General features: G+C 39.2%; 1 protein-coding gene across 1 annotated transcript in view; it reads left to right on the plus strand.

Moving 5' to 3' along the window:
• The first annotated feature begins 493 nt into the window (after positions 1-493).
• The window catches only part of RAPGEF4 (Rap guanine nucleotide exchange factor 4), a 288,041-nt gene continuing 268,154 nt past the window's right edge, over positions 494-20,380 (plus strand). The window contains exon 1 of the mRNA XM_081261503.1: positions 494-626. Within this exon, the coding sequence (XP_081117629.1) occupies positions 562-626 (65 nt within the window). The 5' untranslated portion in view covers positions 494-561. The remainder of the gene's footprint in view (positions 627-20,380) is intronic.

Below are 20,380 nucleotides of genomic sequence, written 5' to 3' on the forward strand. Positions count from 1 at the left end.
TCTTTAAAGAGAAGACAGCAAAGGTGAGCAGGAAGCCGCCAGCAAGTTTTGACAGCTGCTGAGGAAGACTAATGGGTTTCTAAGGAAACAGAGAGGCAGCAGCCATTTTAGTGGCATTTGCTGTATGAAAAATATATAGACACTGACTTCCCTCCCACCCCCAAGCAGTCCGGTGGTGCCTGTCCTTTCCTCACTTCAGAGGCCCGGAGGTGAGGGTGGGGCCCAGGTCTTGTGGGACTCTAGGGCCACCTGTCGCAGGTGGCCGTCCACCCGGGGTCGCCACCGCTGCCTCCCCACAGCGGGCAGGACCCAGGTGCTCCCCATCCTGGGCGCCGCAGTGCAGCGGCGCGGGCGGCTCGGCCCTCCGGGCGCCTGCGTCCCGCCCCTCAGGTCCCCTCCCTCGCCAGCCCCCGCCCCGCAGGACGCGGGAGCCCGCAGGGAGGGCCGCCTGTGGCAGCCGCCGGGGAGGAGCAGGGTCTGTGCGGCGGGCGAGGCGGAGGCGGAGGCAGAGCGAGCGCGGGAGGTCGCTGCTACTGGGGCCACCTCGCGCCGCTGCCCAACATGGTCGCTGCGCACGCTGCCCATTCTTCCTCCTCTGCCGAGTGGATCGCCTGCTTGGATAAAAGGTATCTCGGGCAGGGTCCCCAGCCCGGGCCGGGTTCCGAAGCGCTGCCCCTGTCCCTGTCCTGAGACCTCCGCGGGCAGGTCGCCGGGAGCCGCAGTCCGGCACCTGGGCGCAGCTGCGGGGCAGCGGGGGCCGGGGTCCCCGAGCGGGGGAGGGGCCGAGGTCCTCCTCCCAGATGCAGGCAGCTAGGGACCCCAGCATTTCGGGGATGCCACCTGCGTGAGATTATTACACGTGGTGGGGAGAATGCAGCGCAGTGGGGGACAGAGCTGCAGCCCCCCGCCCCTGCGACTCTAGGTTCCACTCTTAGGTGGGGGTTATTTTCTCTTGGCATCACGGGACAGAAGAATGGAAACATACGATCTTCCGGCTTTTCAGACATCAGGGGTGAACGTAATTTAAGTTTTAAGGAGGGGCGGGGGTTCAGGCAGGTGCAGAGTAACATTCTTTTTTTGTTGTTGTTCTTGAAAACAAAGTGTGAGGGACGCAGCAGATCTGTCAAGTCCCTTGCTGAAATTCACAGCTCTGTGCCCCCGCAGTCGCTCGCTCAAGGTCTGCGTTAGGAAGGTCACGCGGGAGGCTGCTTTCGTCGGAATACCTGCTTCTCGCGGAAAGACCCTTACTCTTTAAATATTAAAACCATGAAGCATGTAACTCTCGACGACAGCTCTCTTGGGAAGGTGCGGTGTGGAACAGGGGACTGCAGTTGTTTCTAGGCTCTGACAGCATAATTTTCTGTTTGTCCAGATTGCAGGTTTAGCAGTAAACATTATACAGTGTGTTAGCAATTATAGCTTATTACCCTGATTAAAAGGTGGTGCATCTGAACTTTTAAGAACTGAGCAAGAATTCTTGCAGAGTGAACTGTCACCGAATTTTGGAGTTTGATGCAGAAGGGCAATGATTCACATCTTGCAGCTATCTGCATGACATCTCTATTTGCATTTGTGTGAAATTTTTTGTATGCTCTGCCATATTGAAATTTTCTATTAACAGATTCGTAACCAGATCAAACTTGAGAATCTGAAGTGTGACATGCTGTGCGTGCTCCACTGTTAGAGGCCTCTGGTGAAAAAAAAAATTAGAGAAAAGCTAAATGTAGCTCATTTGAATAAATTAATATATCTGAGATATATTCTTGACTTTTAGTTACCACATAGTAGCAAGATTTTTTTGGCAGGCAGTGTCCTATTTATGTCTAAAACAATACATACTAATATTAGAAGAGTTGCATATAATAAACAGTAAGACAATTGAAGTTATGGTTAACTCAGAGAATTATGTAGAGGAACTAAGAGCATACTTAATTGTAGAGGCTGCTAATGTGATAAGTGCTTCATACTAGTTCAGGAAAAGTGAATTATAAATATTGCTCTTAATCTATAAATAGTAACGCTTCCTTATGAGTGAAACTTTTAGATAATAAATGGCATATTTCTGTTTGTAGAAATGCATGGTATATCATTTTTGAGCAGTCAATAATGCATTGGAAATCCTTTAGTTAATAAGTACTTATGGTAAAATCAGAGCACTACTAATACAAGTGGGACATATTTGACTCTCTTTTCTTAATTATTTTATTTGGAATGGATTTTTAGTACACAGTTTCACAATTTAATGCCACTACTCATAATAGGGAAAACCCTACTATTAACAAAACAAAACACCTTCTACAAATACTGAGCCTAGCATTAGTGGATGGCAGGTGAATGGATAGGTCAGTAAGTTGAGGATTTTAAGTCCAGAGCCATCACCAATTCTAATCTTGGACTTAACACTTTTATTTCCTTGAGTATCTCAAAAAGAAGGTGAGGGCTATCTCAGGTTTACCTCCCAGGGATAAGTGGATGAATGGAAGAGTAGAAAAACTATTAATGCTTTGAAAACTGTGAGGTGCCATGCAAACATTTTATTTTATGGTGTTAAGATGACCTTGCCTCTTCTGCAGTGTTGATGTTAGAATTCCTGTGAAAAGTAGTTTAGTAGTGGTAGTCTCATTGTAAGAGGGCCTCAGGGAACATGTTTTGAAGTTGCATTTTTACTTAGATACTATCTGTTTATTTTTTCAGCAAGGGGAAATGTTGAGAGTGCTGCTGCTGCTGCTGGAAGTTGGCTAGAGAAGCCCCGAAGTCCCTCAGTGGAATTTCACTGTCCTCAATATGTCTGAGCAATGCAGTTTTCCTGCCTTCCTCCAGGCACTGTGCTGGGCAGTGAGGATGCTTATTGGCTTGGGGCTCGGGAGAGGGTTTGGTGTGAGGACGGCTGCATAAGCAATTAACTACAGTGTGATGATAGGTACTTTAATGGAGATGTATAAAGTGTTTTGGGAATGCAGAGGAGAGACATCAGGTCTGCTGGGGGGATGCTTCCCAAGGGTTCTTGCCTGGACCTCAGAGGCTAAGGGACGTTTAACCAGGCAGAGGATAGGGAGTGCATGCCAGGCAGAGGAACAGCTTGAGCAGAGACACAAAGTTGTGGCATACGAATCTGTTAATTTTTTTCCCTACCACAAATTCCATTTGTGACTGAATCTAGAAAATATGAATGTGTGCTGTATTTTTTTTTCTTTTTACACATCCTATTTTTATGTAGCTTTTTATTATGGCCATTTCCCAAGCATGAACAGAAAAAGAAGAAATGGTATAATGAACCCCTGTGTACCATTTGGGGATATGATGCTGGAACCTTTTAACTGGGAACACAACATAAGTGGGATATATAGTTCAAATATATGCATGATTTAAGTGACAACCATTGTGGATATCTATAAATTGGAAGTAAAAAGGAGAGTGAAAATAGAAAATGTTACAGGAGTTAAAAAAGTTATATGATGAAATCGAAGTGAAGCAAACAAACAAGGAAGATAAGGCCTTAAAAGTGTTTTGTGAGGCGTGCCTAGAAAGTTATCAAAGACAGGACGATACTGCATAAACTTGTATGTGGGGAAGGGTGTTGAAAACATGTCGATGTTAGGATTGGATTAAAGAAAGAAAATGCAAAGAGTTTGTCGTAGGAACTATTCATGGTCTAGGACTAGGACTGAGGAGATGAGAGCCTGCAACTATTGATCTTGAAATCAGAAAGATACCAAATATTTAAATAGATAAACCATTGGAAAAAGTCTCAGCAGACACGTTGAGAATCAAAGCAAGCTTGCTACTATCTTTTAGATTTTGTAATTTTTTTTTATCACAGAGATGATTAACTGTTTGAGATTTAAGATATATAAGATTGCATTATGTGTTTTTTTTAGAAAATTGTGTATATATTTCTTACAAACAGCAACAAAACTCTAAGATAGCATTTTTAAAAATGTGCTGAACATTGTTTACTTTTAGTAAAAATATTTTTCCCACAAGGTTTTAATTTTTCAGCCTATGAACTTAAGATCTCATGGTTGGTAAAGAAGCACTATGAAGTGACAGGGACCACATATATTCACATATGTCTTGGTGAATCATTGCTGGTATTCACCATGATGGAGCAGGGGTCTGAGAACTATGGCCCATGGGCCAGATATGGCAGCTGCCTGTATATCTCTAGAGCTAAGAAGGGTTTTTACTTTCTTCTTTTTGTGTGTGTGTATGTTACTGAGGATCAAACCCAGAGCCTTGCAAGTGCTCTACAACTGAGCTGCAGCACCAGTCATTTTAACCTCTTAATTTGAGAGAGGATCTTGCTAAGTCAACTATTGAGTGGGTAGGGGTGGGGTGGGGAAGTCTGTCATGGCCAGCATCTCATTGGGGGTTCTTCTCCTGTCCAGGAGGGTGTAAGCCATCCTAAAGCTTAAAATCTCAAATAATTAGTGAATAACAAAACACAAATACTCAGAAATATGTTTACAAAAATTGAAGCCCCTGATAGATCTAGTCCACATGGGTTCTGGAAGTAGACAAAGACAAAATGGCTCCAGTGGTTTATTTAAGGGATTACATCAAAGGCAGGGATAAGATTTCAAGGGTGGAATTTTGCTTTGGGATGTCTTGCAGTTAGCAGGTTGATTGACATCTTGGCAGGTCACACCTATCTCAGGTGCTATGTGGGCCATGGCAGAGTGGATAGAGATTCACATTGTCCCTGGGCAATTGACCAGAGGAAATGTCCACTGGTCATTCCCAGACACCAGATATCTCTATCCATGAGGCTTCCATGTGCGGTGACCCACATGCAACCCATGGACAGTTCCTGACAGTCAGCTAGTCTGGACTTGAACTTCCGATCCTCTGCCTCAGCCTCCCAAGTAGCTGGGATTACAGGCATGGGTTACTTTTCCTGGCTACATTCCTGATTGGTTAGAAATAGATAAAAAAGAAGAGTAATATTTTGTGACCTATGAAATTTATATGAAATTCAAATTTCAGTGTTCATAAACAGTTTTATTGAAACACAGCCACACTTACTTGGTTACATATTGTCCGTGACTGCTTTCATGCTACAGTAGCTGAGTTGAGTAGCAGCAAGGGAGACATGTGGCCCATAGAGATTAAAATATTATGGGCTGGGGTTATGGCTCAGCGGTAGAGTGCTTGTGGTTCGATCCTCAGAACCACATAAAGATAAATAAAGGTATTGTGTTCATCTACAACTAAAAAAAATTTTAAAAAATATTAACTATGTGAACCTTTATAGAAAAAAATTGCCATCCTTTTCTCTAAATGAAAGAAGCTTACTAAGTGATTGACAGTAAAACCACTGGAGATGAAATAAATTGTCTTTTTAAAGGAAGGAATTCACAATTTGGTTTTGTTTCCTATAGTTAGAAGTTGTGCATAGCTTGGAGGGCAGTCATCAGTGGATTACTTGAGGACCACTGGCTGTCACAGCCATAAAGAAGAAGATGAAATTAACATGATCAAGTGTGGAAAAGGTTGTCATCTTTTAAAAGCAGCCAAGGAATTAATTTTTAAGTATTTGTGTTTCCTTTACAAAATACTTCTTGGACTGTCTCTTTGCATCTGACTTACTCTAAATAGAAGTTATATTAGCTATTTTGATGTGATTGAATGAGAATGAAGGAAATCAAGGAACAAATTTGTTAACACCAAAATACTCTGTAGCACACATGGTATGAGAAGATGACTCAGACATTTCAAGTTTAATATCAAAGAAGCATCAGACATGGGCCCACCCTTGAGCAGTATAGAAGATTAAAGAAGCATGCAGAACAGAAGTTCATCTCTGGGGGAGGCTGATGTCTCCCAGGAAGGTGCCCAGTGTTGACATTACCCTGGTAAATTCCCTAGGGCTCAGGGCTGACCTTGCAATCTTACAACCCTGATTTGTCAGCACATGGAGAATAAATGCATCTACTGGGGATGGATGCACAGGCACCAGACTCTCAGAGGCTTTAAAAATCAGTTCATTAATTTGACAGTAAAATCTGTAATGTCAGAGAAGTGGACACTCACATCCTTTGGCTAAGTAGTCTTTCTCTAGGCAAGCTGCATGGGAAATCCAGTGGTTACCAGAGGCACATTTCATGCATTCTTAAGAAGCATAGCTGCCAGTAGGTCTTCTGGCCTGCTGAGTGCATTCTTTTCCTAGAGTGACAGAGTTCAGGAATTCAATTTTAATCAGAAAGCAGTTCTGGAAATGCTTCAGGACAGTGTGGCTGTCACCTCTTCCAGTTAGATGATCATCAAAAGTGCTCCCACAGCACACTTTGTCCAACTCTAATAACACAACACAAAGCGGTAATGGCCTGTTTACTTCTCCTTTTGCATCCCTTGACATTGGTCCCTGTGTTTTATTCATCATCTCATCTCCATCGTCAGTGCAGTATCCTGACTGGAAAAGGTGATAATGGGACCAGGGTGAGATGGCCACATGCATCCTCCTCCTCAAGGTGACCTCTGAAACTCTGTAGTCAGGTTCCTGTACCTACCCTCTTTACCTGGGAGAGGGCCCAGATGGGCTCTGCCAACATCTGCTTCTGCTATTCCTTCTGTTTCCTGGCTCTGGTGAATCCTTTTCTTGAAACAAATGACATTTCCTAGCTCTGTTCTAATCTACTTTAAAAAAAACACAATCCATTTTTATTATGAAAAATTTCAAAATATATAAAAAGGAAAGAGAATAGTATGTTCTTGTACCATCCCTCCCCCACTCCAAAAATATCAATTCACTGCCAATCTTACTGTATTTATATGCCATTTGCCCCCTCTGCCCCCAGGGTTATTTTGAAGCAAACCCCACACATAGAGTTATTTCATCTGTCAGTATTTCCGCATTATAAGGTAAAGACTCTTTATAAAGAAAAAAATAGCGTTGTTAAACTTCAAAAAAAATTGACATTAGTTTCCTACTACTATCAAATGTCCAATCAATATTAAATTTCTCCATTTATTTCATAACTTGCTTTTTGCAGTTTGTATTAGGATCTCAATAAGTTGTTTTATCTTGTCTCTAGGTCTGGGTTCTCCCTCTCTCTGTCTCTCTCTTTTTCATGATGAATTTCTTAAAGAAACTTGTCTTTTTTATAGTCTGATATTTAATTGTACCCCATGGTGTCTTTTAACATGTCCCATTGTCTCCTATATTTCCTATAAATTGGTATTTGGGGGCTGGGGTTGTAGCTCAGTGGAAGAGCGCTTGCTTAGCACATGTGAGGCACTGGGTTGGATCCTTAGCGCCACATAAAAATAAATAAAATATATTGTGTCCATTTACAACTAAAATTTTTTTTTTCAGTTGGTATCTTGGTCTAGAGCTTGATCACATTCAGGTTTGAATTTTTGGTAAGAAAGCTTTAACAGAAGTGTTATGTAGTTCCATAATGAGGCACATATATCAAGGAATCTCTTTTAGTGATGTGAGCAATGTGTTGTCTTTCAAGTTTAATGCTCAATAACTGTCTATTTGCAGCTTCTTGGGGAACATCTCTTTGTGTCCCCAAATCCATAGGAACACATGACATTCCCCCTCTCCCCCTATAAGTGTGTGTATGTGTGTGTGTGTTTATATGTGTGTGTGTGTGTGTGTGTATCTCAATTGGAGATCTATATCAATATCTTGATTGAGGACAATACATCCTAATATATAAGCAGAGTTAAATTCTGTGGTGCTGATTTATTCTCCCTAGGATTTTAGGGAAGGAAAGTTTAGCCAGCTCTCGGCTCCCTCAGACACAGGGAACATACATGTAATGGTGTACCAAGGACCTCCTCACCATTTCCTGCTTTAGTCTGAAAACAGGATATATCTGAATCAGCTCTGTTTTAGGGTCAGTGGAACTGTATTCAATGTCCTCCACCTCCACCCACTATGATTTCTACCCTTAGCTACCACGTTATTAATCTTCCTGAACTCTGCCTCCAGATCTTCAAATGAGGCTTCTCATACCTGCTGTGTTGAGGTTTGTGGGCTAACATAAGTGTAGCTACATGGTCATCTCTAAGTAGAGAGGGTGTGGTAGAAAGGTTAAGAGTTTGGGAACCAGAGTATGTAGGTTTGAATCACAGTTTTGATTTTATTAGTGATGTAAATTTGGGGAGGTCATTTAGTCCTAGTAGCTGGTTTGGAGAGTCCTCAGGATTTTTATGTGGACTACCTTGTCTGTGAATAATGGCAATTTGGTTTCTTCTTTCTGATCTTTATGTCTTTATTATTTATTTTTCTTACCTCATTGCATTGCCTGGGCCTTCCAGGACAATATTGAAGAAATATTGGGATGAGAGTGGACATCCTTATTTGATTTTTTTGTCTTATAGAAAAGAGTTTAGTATATTACATGTATTTTTTGGTACCAGGAATTGAATCCAGAGGCCCTTTACCACTGAGTCACATCCCCAGCCTTTTTAAAGTCTCAAAAAGTTGCTTAACACCTTGCTAAGTTGCTGAGGCTGGCTTTGAATTTGCAGTCCTCCTGCCTCAGCCTCCTGAGTAGCTGGGATTACAGGCATGTCCCACCGTGCCTGGCAAGAGTTTAATATTTTGCCATTATGTTAGTTTTTGCCATGATGTTTTTCTTTTTCTTTTCTTTTATTTCTTTTAGCACATTCCCCTTACTGAAATTATTGAGCCGAATGTATGATTTTTCTTTTCTCTTTTGATTCATTTTCAAGTGTTAAATTAAACTCACCTGCCAGGGAGAAATGCCACTTGATCATGATTAATTATAATTTTGATATATTTATGTATTTATCTTACTAATATTATCTGAATACTTTTTAAAATATCTATAAGTGAGAGATATGAGACTCTAACTTTCTTTGTAATTTTTCAGGTTTCAATATCAGTATTATTTTGGTTTCATCAAATAGATCAAGAAAGATTTATTTTTCTTCTGTTTTCCCCCTCTTTAAAAAAAAACTCTATAGAAGACTGATGTTATTTTTTTAAAAAATGTTTATCGTCTGGGTTAAGTATTTTCTTTGTGAAGAGGTTTTTTTTTTTTGGTATAGGGGATTGAACCCAGGACACTTAACCACTGAGCCACATCAACGGCCCCTTTTTATATTTTATTTAGGGAAAGGGTCTTGCTAAGTTGCTCAGGGCTTTGCTAAGTTGCTGAGGCAGACTTTGAACTCACCATCCTCTTACTTCAACCTCCAGAGCTGCTGGTATTACAGATATGCATGTGAATAGTTTTTTTTTTTGATGACAGATTCAATGTTTTTAATTGAAAGAGGGATATTCAAATTTCTGTTTCTTCCTAAGCCAGTTTTTTAAAAATATTTTTATTAGTTGTTGATGAACCTTTATTTTTTTATTTATTTATATGTGGCACTGGGAATCAAACCCAGTGCCTCACACATGCTAGGCAAGTGATCTTCCACTGAGCCACAACCCCAGCCCCATGAGCCAGGTTTGATAAGTTCTTTCAAGAAGTTTGTCCATTTAATCTAAGTTATCAAATTCATTGGCATAAATTTCAGAGTACTCTCTTTTGTTCTTTTAATGTCTTTAGTATCTGTTATAATGATACTTTCTTATCTCATAGTAGTAATTTATATCTATTATCCTTTTAGATCATTCTTCCTAGGAGCTCCTCAGTGGGAAGAATCAACTTTTAGTTGAATCTCTGTGGTTTGAGAAATTCAGTGATTTCTGCTCATTATTATTTACCCCTATTCTCCTTACTTTGGGTTTAACTCGGTCTTCTTTTCTTGGCTTTTTAGAGGGAATACTTAGATTATCAATTTCAAACCTTTCTTCTTAACAAATACAAGCATTTAAGCTCTAATTTCTCATGGCCAACACAAAGAAGGAAGCACAATTATTTCATTATTTAGTGTTTCCAAAGTAAAATGATTCCAGCTGGACAAGAATGATTATTGAAGCTGGTGCTGGGACCTGTTGAACCCCTCAGCCTCATGGAGAAGCTGCTTTGCAGTGTAATGAACAGTATCCTCAACAACCACCCTGTGGTGAATCTGGCACTGGGTTCCATAAGGCTCTTTCAATGCAGCCTAATGCTAAAGGGATGTTAAGGAGGACTAAATCTCATAGGGGCCAGGAGAGTGCATAGCTTCCTGATGGTCTGACTTAAGCCAAGGAAAGGTTTTGAGTTAGTTTAGAAATATATGGATTGCTTTTTTTTTCCCCCAGGAAATCCACTATAGATACATTTTTTTCCCCTGTCTGAGCCATTGATACTGATTAAAATTTAGTGGCAATGGTTTTGAAGTCATATTTTCCAGGAAATACCTGGCTTGCGGCTATTCTGTGTTATTAGTTAGATGAAGAGTAACATGGCTTTGGAGTCAGCCAAACTGAGGGGGAGATTATATCTTCATATGTTAGCCAAACAAGAAGGTGTGCCTTAGCCATGGTCCGCCTCTTCTCTGTGGGGATGAGAGGGGAAGGGCATATTCTGAAGGAGGAATGTTGGTGCTACTCTAACATACAAAGTGTGGTCAAGAACCCATAGGGTTTGCCACAGAGCTGGCCCCTCTAACTGTAAGAATAAAAATAGGAGCATATGTCAATTGCGTTGATATAATCTTAAGGTGCTTAGCACGAGTGACATAATTTTCTAAAAATGCTTTATTGAATAAAATTGATTACAAAATGTAAGCATATCAAATAGGATGACCTACTTTATAGAAATATTACCTATAAGTTGGTTAAAAGTTCAAGATTTTCTTTTTTGTTTAAATAGAGGAATAATTTTTAAAGGCCCTTAGAAAAGATTTAATAGGATGTTGAAAACAAATAAATAAGACTTTCAATGGCAAGCAAGCATTACTTTCAAGTTAATAATTTGATTCTTGGTATTATGTGAAATTTTAATGCTGCTTAAAACCTGAATGAAGGCATTTATTTCTTGCCTGGTGTTTGGGCAGACTTATTCTAGTCATTGATTTCTTTCATGTTTATTGAGGTAAAATTGACAAATAAAAGTTGTACATATTTAAGAAGTACAACTTGATGTTTTGATATACATACACATTATGAAATAACTGCCTTAATCAAGCTAACTAACACTTTCATCACTTCATCTTGTTACCTTTGTGTGTGTGTGTGTGTGTGTGTGTGTGTGTAGTGAGAACACTGAAGATCTACCATCTGAGTAAATTTCAAATATACAATATAATACTGTTAACTACAGTCACAATGCTGTATGTGAGATCTGTAGAACTTATTCATCCCACATAACTGAAACTTCGTATTCCTTGACCAACATCTCCCCATTTCCCTCTCCCCTGAGTTCATGGCAACCACCATTCCACTCTTTGCTTTTATGAGTTTGACTGTTTCAAATCCCACATAGAAGTGAGATTGGGTGGTGTTGGTCTTTCTCAGCCAGGCTTGTTTCGCTTACCATAATGTTCTCCAGGTTCACCCAAGTTGTCACAGATGTCAGGATTTCCTTCCTTTTTAGGGATGAGTGATATTCCCTGTGTGTACGTATCTCATAATACACATACACAAGTACACTTGCAAACATTGCACATTCTTTACCCTTTTATCTGCTGATAGATATTTCCGTTGTTTCCAAATCTTTGTTGTCATGAATAATGCTTCAGTGAACACAGGAATTCAGATATCTGTTCCATATACTCATTTCCTTTCCTTTGGCTTTAAACACAGAAGTGGGATTGCTGGAACATATGGAAACTTTATTTTTTTTAATTTTTTTTTATTGTTGGTCGTTCAAAACATTACATAGTTCTTAATATATCATATTTCACAGTTTGATTCAAGTGGGTTATGAACTCCCATTTTTACCCCGCATACAGATTGCTGTATCACATCAGTTACACTTCCATTGATTTACATATTGCCATTCTAGTGTCTGATGTATTCTGCTGTCTATCCTATTCTCTACTATCCCCCCTCCCCTCCCCTCCCCTCCCCTCCCCATTTCTCTCTCTACCCCCTCTACTGTAAATCATTTCTTCCACTTGTATTATTCTTCTCTTATCCCTCATGGAAACTTTATTTTTAATATTCAGGAGCCTCCCTGCTGTTTTCCATAGTGGCTGTACCAATACTATTCCCACCAAGAGTGTGCAGGGGTTTTCTTTTTTCCCACATCCTTGTCAACATGTTTTTTTTAAATATTTTTTTATTGTTGTAGATGGACACAATTTCTTTATTTTGTTTATTTTTATGTGATGCTGAGGATCACACCCAGTGCCTCACATGTGAGAGGCAAGTGCTCTGCCACTTAGCCACAACCCCAGCCTTTTTTTGTCTTTTTGATAATAGACTTTTTAACAAGTGGGAGATGATAATCTTATGTGTTTTTGATTTTCATTTCCCTGATGATCAGTGATGTTGAGCATCTTTTCATCAGCAATGTTAGCCATTTTGTATGACTTCTATGGAAGAATGTATTCAGGTCCTTTGCTCATTTTTAATCAGTTTTTTTCTCAGTTATGAAGTTGTATGAATTCCTTAGGTATTTTGGATATTAACACCTTATCAGATACATAGTTTGCAAATGTTTTCTCCCATTCTGTAGGGTTGCTTTTTCCTCTCCATTGACTGCTTCCTTTATTGGACAGGTGTTGGTTGGTTGTTGAATATGCTACAGAAAAAGTAGAATTCTTGAATTCTGCTGTTTTCCTCATGAACTCTACAAACTTGGAATATAGGACAGCTTGCCTTCAGTGGCCTTGCCATTCTTTTTGGCAACGGTCTCCCTGCCGCCTCCTCCCTATCTCAGGCTCTCTTCTGCCTCTGTGGACCTGACTGTGTTGTAGGAAAAGGCTGAGCTCTTAGTCGTTACTTTCTGACTGTTCATTCGTTTGTTGGTTCATTCAGATGAACTTTCTGCTCTCCTGTGCCAGACACTCTTGCAGGGTTTCGGCTAGTGAGAAAGGTGGCCAAAGCTCCTGACCTCATGGGTTGGAGTACTAGAGAAGATATTCCTTCATTCAGTTAGTCTTCTGAAAGCCATTTATTGAGCACTTAGCATGTGATGGATACTCTTCCAGCTGGTAAGGAATACAGTAGTGGAAAAAAAAATGGGAAAAGCTTAGTGGTAATAAATGCCATGAAGCCAGAGGTAAGAGATCTGGGGACAGGGAGACAGAAGAATGTATGCAGAGAATCCATACTCCTCTATGCCAGCAAGGAAAATAAAGCAGAGAAAAGGGGAAGAGACTGAGGGTGTTTCTAAGAGGGGAATGGTCAGAGAGGTCTTCCTCCAGAAGGGAACATTTCATCAAAGACCTTAAATGAACTGAGAGGCCACCTCATTTGAATTTAAATTAGTGCAGTCTGGGCTTTTTAAATTAGGTGGGTGAGGTATTTTATAGAATAGCATAAGGCTGGTGCTTGTGGTGGGGACCCAGGCTGAATGAATATGGTGCCCCCTTTTTCTTTGATAACAAATAGCCTTATTTGGGGAAAATACCCATTCTGTATTAATTGCTTATTATTAATAATTATTTTTGGTGATAAATACAGGAAATTTCATAAAATGGTGACAGTGATAAATAAAGGCTCTTTGGAATTTTAGTTTATTAAATATTATTAAAGGTGTAAACTATACTCTCCATTTTAGTTTTTCTTTATCATAACTTTTCAGGAAAAAGAAAGTTACCCTTAGACAATGGATGAGTACCATTCAGATCAGGAAAAGAACTATGATTTAAATGAGATTATAAAGATATGGTGTGTGTGTGTGTTTGACTGTGGATGTATAGTAGTGACCATCCCTGACCTAGGCTGGGCTTCTTGTTTCTATATTTAGCCAGTTTATATTTATCAGGGATTAATTTGTCTAGTCTGTCTATGGAGTCAGTGATCTCTTAGGCCTGTCAGACTAATGTTTCAGAACAAGAAAATTATCCTAATACACCTAGAAATCCCAACAATTTCAAAGACTTTGCTGTCTTAAATAATTTTTCTATTACCATCAATCATTAGCCTTTTGATATGTTTTTATATTGAATTCTTATCATATTTTCCTAACTATGATATAGCAATATGTTCATGTGAAAAGTTGAAGGCAAATTGAGCATAGTGAGACTCTGATGTAAGGGTACCATATGTACATCAGACTCATAAATATTCTTTGATGATATTTGAAGATCTAATTGCAAAGTTAGCTCTATCTAGTTAGTAGCTAGATTTTCACATTATTTCCCTAAAATACTTTTAAAACTTAGACCAGGGTTAAAACTTAGATAAGGTTGTGGAAGAATAAATAAGGGAATCCTCTATTGACATAAGAGGTACAGTTACAGAAAATACCAAGGGAAAAATTTAATAAGGCAGTTTTATCTATAAGGCAGATCTCCAAACATAGCCAAACTTGGATGCCCAACTGGGTGAATGTGAATGGAATATAATTTTATTGTGCTCTTTCATCTCCTGTGCTGTAACTGTACATTATCAGGTTGTGAATGCACTTTATCTTTCCCTCAATTGAATTTTACATTATCTCTATTGCTTTGCCTCCTAACTTTTTAGCACTTCATTGGATATTTATCTTAACAACTTTAGAGATTCATTTTAGAATTCAACATTGAACATGCTATGGATGTCAAAGCAAATTTAATTTAAAAACCCTTTGAATTTATAGGATTAACATGTTTATTTTTTGTCTCTATCATTAGAAGTTCTAACTTTAAATATCCATGAGACAAATCAGCCATGAGGCTGCTCCTCAGAAGAGCTGATAGAATCAAAAGTGGGCTTTTCTTAACTTGATATTGTTTTGGATTATCTGAAAGTAGTCAAATTTCAAAGTCAAAATAATTTTAAAAATTTATATTATTTATCACTTTTGGGGAAAGAGAGGCATTGGTAAGAAGGGAGAGTGAATAATGACAAAATAAAAAAAAGACTGGAATGATTTTCAAAATAGTGGAAAATAACTTAAAAGGGAGCTTTTTTCTTCTTTCCATTTTAGTTGAACTAACCTCAGATTTCTTTATTCACTTGCTATTGATTTTTATCTGTTTACAGAGAATTTTGCAGTCACATTTTGCCATATAAGAATGCCTCTACAAACAGAATAACATTTGAATCTATTTTCTTCTGAATTGGGATAAACAAGATAGGCATCCAATTGATTTTCATGTGCTGAATTCTACTTATTTATACTTTTATATAGGAGAAATTTCATTGATGGGATTGTTATAAGAGTGATGTTAAAAAAATTAAAAGAGAAACTTAAAATAATGAAAATAAGGGGAATTATATGAGAAAAGAAAAAAAATATATTTTTAACAAAACACTAATGTTTAGATGCCAGATAGGTAATTAAGACCGCACTATGACATATGGGCCAGCACAGGTGGCATTATGGTGGTGGAAATGGACGTTTGACTAGAGGTTGAGTTTCATATCCTACTGTCCCAGTGCAGAAACTCCTTTAACTAAGGATCCATGAAAGTCTAACATGAGCCCTTTCAGTTCCGATAAAAGGACTAAAGAAGCACAAGTTAGTCATGTAATTAAAATCTTACTAAGTTTGGTCCCTTCAGATTTTGTGACTTTTTAAAAAATTTAAAAGTAACAAATCAAGCTGGCAACAATCATTTTAAAAAACATGTTACTGATTTTAAATAATTACAGATTTACAGGAAGTTGTAAAAACATGTACAGAGAAGTCCTATGCAACCCAGACCCACCATGGTATCATCTTGTAGAACTGTATTATAGGACAATGTCAAAACTAGGAAATTGACATTAGTTCAACATATAGAGTTGTTTTAGTCAGCTTTTTCACTGCAGTAACTAATGGATTTGACCAGAACAATTTTAGGGAAGAAAAGTTTATTTGAGTTTATTTCATGGTTTCAGAGGTCTTAGTTCATAGAAGGCCAGCTCCATTTCTTGGGGCTCGAGGTGAGGCAGAACATCATAGCAGAAGATTGTGGTGGAGGGAAGCAGCTCACATGATGATCAGAAAGCAGAGAGAGAGAGAGAGAGATCTCCACTGGCCAGATACAAATATATACCCCAAAGCCATGCCCCCAGTGCCCAGCTCCTCCAGCCACACCCTACCACTTCAGTTACCACTCAATTAATCCCTGTCAGGGAACTAATCCACTGATTGGTTAAGACTCTCATACCCAGTCATTTCTTCTCTGAACCTTCTTGCATTTTCTTACACGTGGACTTTTGGGGGACACCTCACATCCAAACCAGAACAAGAGTTTATTCAGGATTTATGTGCACTTGTGTATGGGCGCACATATGTGCAATTCTATACAATTTTATCCCTTGTGTAGATTCATGTAAATATCATCATAACCCAGATATAGAAGTGTTCCATCTCTACCAAACTCCCCCTTGCTGTGCCTTTGTAGCCATGTCTATTCCTCTCCTGTCAATAATAACTTAAAAAAAACTAACAAATATATATTAGGAGATAGGTCTGACCCCACTTCATATGTCTCATCTATTTCTGTAGGACTCTGTGTTGATAACTGAAAGTGTCAAGTTTTGCTTGGTAGGTGGTATCACCCAGGACAGGAAAGTTAGCTGTTCTACTTATGAAAGAATTTTTATGCCCAAGAAGGCTGGCTTGAGTTCCCAGTTGAAGGGTGAATGTAAGCAAACTGGAAGAGTGCTCCGTGTACCCAAGGCCCTGTACCTCCAGCCCTCTGCACGCCCACTGCACTTTCCCTCGCATCCCTGAAAACCCCTGGGACACCTCCAGTGTCCTGTGGTAGGTGGATGACCTCTACTCCAACTCTTACCCTTCACACTGTTGTTCCCAGTAGGCAGGTTTCCAGGGGCCCTGCAAGGAGCCACTCTCAACCCACTTGATCTGCTCAGGTATCCCTTGTTGATTGATCCTGGTCCCCCCTCTGTCCAGACTTCTTGGGGTGACCTTTTCCCCCTCAGCCCATGTCTTGTATCTGTCTTGTAGCCAATCACTTAAATAGGAAAGTAGGATAGACATCTTGGGTTGTCTGTGGTGGTGGACTCTGAATGTTGGGGCATTGAGCCTTATTCCCCTTACCATCTTGCATCTATTAATTCAGAGTCTTATGATCTGGAATTTCCTAACCATTTATAAGTAACCTGAACTAATGCATGAAAGAGTTGAATGTGATAGCCCTGCAGAAATGATTATATTTCAAATATAGAATTCCTAGGGAAGTGAAATTCTTAACCCAAATATAGATGAGACATGCACACAGTAAGAGCCTATAATCACTTTGTCCAGATGTGCACCTTGTAATCTAACCCTAATTCTACTGCACCACCTGAGACATACCATTTCTCACACATACTGGCTGATCAAGGTTCTCTGTGCATGGTTTCTAGATTACAAGAACCTCAGGTTACCTAGACTTCTGAAATGCTGCTAAAATCTCAAAGTTGATCAATATAAGATTTATTTGTGGGTATATGATAATAAACAAATAGATGAAAGCCAAACATGGTTATTTGTAATGATTCTTCAGTTATCCAGCATCATAGAAAAGTTAATTTCATACTAGTATCTCCCAGTCAGTTATCCAAATTTAGAATTATTTAATAATTCTGCTAGAAACACTTGCATTTTATTTAGTGTGACTGTTGCTAAGGCATCTGAATATCTTTTTATTTTACTTGATGATTGAGGCTCAGTATATGGAAAGTAAATCAGTTTTCTGTGTTATAATATTGTGATTTTGAAGCATGTAGATTATGTGTTTCAAATGCCCCCAGTGATTTTTTATTTGTTTTTTAGTTGTAGTTGGACATAATACATTTATTTTTATTTATTTATTTTTATGTGGTGCTGAAGATCAAACTCAGGGCCTCACATGTGCTAGGCAAACGCTCTACCGCTGAGCCACAACCCCAGCCCCAAGCCCTCAGTGATATTTAAGGTTTTGCCTGCTTTCGTTTTATTTCTGTCTCCTTCCTGATGCTCAGAAGCTGTTGCTTCTTGTTGGCTGCCCTTTACATGTCTGTCTCATCTCCTTCTCCTGCGCAAACATTACTTCTAATCCTTTGAAATTAGAATCCAGATAACTAAAATTATTGGAGCTTGATGTGTAATATGAGTGCATTTCTTCTCCGAGTAAAGTGAATGAATTTCAGACTTTTAGTATTTGGAGCCTTGATTTTGGTTTCACAAAGTCTTTTAAACTTACTTGCTACATGATCTCACTTCTATTATTTTTTTTAATAACTAGTTTTCTAGATAAATATTCTCTGAATAGTTGAGGCATGACTATAATGAGATATAGTTCTTGTAATCTAGAAACCATGCACAGAGAACCTTGATCAGCCAGTATGTGTGAGAAATGGTATGTCTCAGGTGGTGCAGTAGAATTAGGGTTAGATTACAAGGTGCACATCTGGACAAAGTGATTATAGGCTCTTACTGTGTGCATGTCTCATCTATATTTGGGTTAAGAATTTCACTTCCCTAGGAATTCTATATTTGAAATATAATCATTTCTGCAGGGCTATCACATTCAACTCTTTCATGCAACTCTTTCTTACTTTCTGCAGTCAACAAATGTTTACTGATTGTCTTGGAAACATCTTCTAAGTTTAGGATTCATCAGTGAGAAAAACAGGAGATCCTTGCTTTCATAGAGTTTAGTTTCTAACAGAGGAAGTAGATAATAAACAGTAAATCTAATGAACAAATGAACTATATGTTGTGTATGGAGGTGATGTGTGTCATGGAACAAAACTAAATGGAATGCAGTAGCAGATTGGGAATGATAGTAGGGATGGTGAAGTATGGTCAGAATAGGGTTCAGTGGGAGGGTGTTTTGAACGAAGAGGCCAGGGGTTAACCAAGTATACATTTAGGGTCAGAATTCCCAGCAATGGGAATGGCCAGTGGAATGGGTGTATGTATAAATTGTTTGAAGACCAGTGAGGAGGCTATATTTAGGCTTTTTCTCTAAAGAGAAAGAGTAGGAGAAGTCATCACAGGGGGAATAAGCAGATCATCCAGGGACTTGATAGCTATTATATGGATCTAGGCTTTTACTCTGAGTGAAATGGGAAGTCACTAAATGGTTTTGAGCAGAGGAATGAGTTCTGATTTACATTTTAAAAATACCACTGTGATCATAATGTTTAGAAGATGTTGTGGGGAGCGGGTCCGTGGTGGAAGAAGGGAGACCTATTAGAAAATCTTTGCAATAAGGCAGGTAAAAATGATGGTGGCTTGTATTAGGGTGACAGCAGTGAAGAGGGTGAGAAGAGGTAGGTGTATTTTGCAGGTGGAACTAACAGGACTTGCTCATGAATCAAATGTGAGAGTGTGTAAAAGAGAAGAGTCAAGGATTATTCTGGAGGGTTTTGGACTGGATAACTAGAACTATGGCGGGGTCATCTGTAATGCTGGAGAAGGCTGTAACAGATAAGGCATGTTTGGAGAAAAAGAGGAGCCGGCTGTGGATCTGTTAAGTTTGCATGGTCTAGCAAACCTTTAGCTAAAGATGCCAATCAGGAAATTTGATAGATGACTCTGGAGTCTGGGGAAGAAGTCTGGCATAAATTTGGCAATCATGAATACATAAATGATATTGAAAGCCACAAGATTGAAGAACCACCAAGGAAGTATGTATTTGAAAAGTTCAGGAGGAATGTGAGTAACTATCAAAAGAAGCTGAGACCAATGAGGTGGTCACTAAGGAGTGACCAGTGAGGTTGGAGAAAAACAAAGAAATGTGGGATGGGTCCTGAAAAGCAAGAGAAGATGTTTTGAAATATTCAGACAGATTGTGTTCTATTCACTCAGTTGGAATGGAAGTAAATGGGAAAATCCAGGTATGGAAAGTTGAACAGTCAAGGGATAGAGGTGGAGAGGGCAAGAGGGAGGATCACATGGATGCAGTTGTGAAATCATAGGGTGTTCTTTCTCTGTGACAGATGGGGAAAAGAACAGAGAATCAACACCACCAAGATAAATACTGAACAGCGAGGAAGCAAACTATCACAGCTGAGCCTTGCGGGCTGCTGTGAAACTCAGAAGTGATATTATCAATAAAGCCAGAGTTGGCAAGTGATTAACAAATAAACAACATATGGCTCATTGGTTGCCATGTCCCTGGAAACATAGCCTCTTAGAAGACACTGTGGCTCTGTAAATGAGTTTCTAGTTCAGGCACATGTGCTTTTGATTCATAGGACAGTTGTTAAAGTGTGTTTACCCAGTTTACCTAAGAAAAGCTGCTACCAAAGAGGCAACTAGACTTTTCTGACTATGGACAAGATGGAGTGGACTTAATCCTTCCTATTTTATCTACTAAGTACACCTATAAACCCCAGACATTATATGTAAAAAAAAAATAGGGAAAGATTCTAAAAGGTTGAGATTGTTCTGGCTTGGGACCTCTCTATCTGAAGAATGACACAGAGCTGAGTTCTTTGTTTTTGTTT

This window comes from Spermophilus citellus (genome assembly GCF_964194105.1).
Source record: "Spermophilus citellus genome assembly, chromosome: 11".
In the NCBI taxonomy this organism is placed as follows: Eukaryota; Metazoa; Chordata; class Mammalia; order Rodentia; family Sciuridae; genus Spermophilus; species Spermophilus citellus.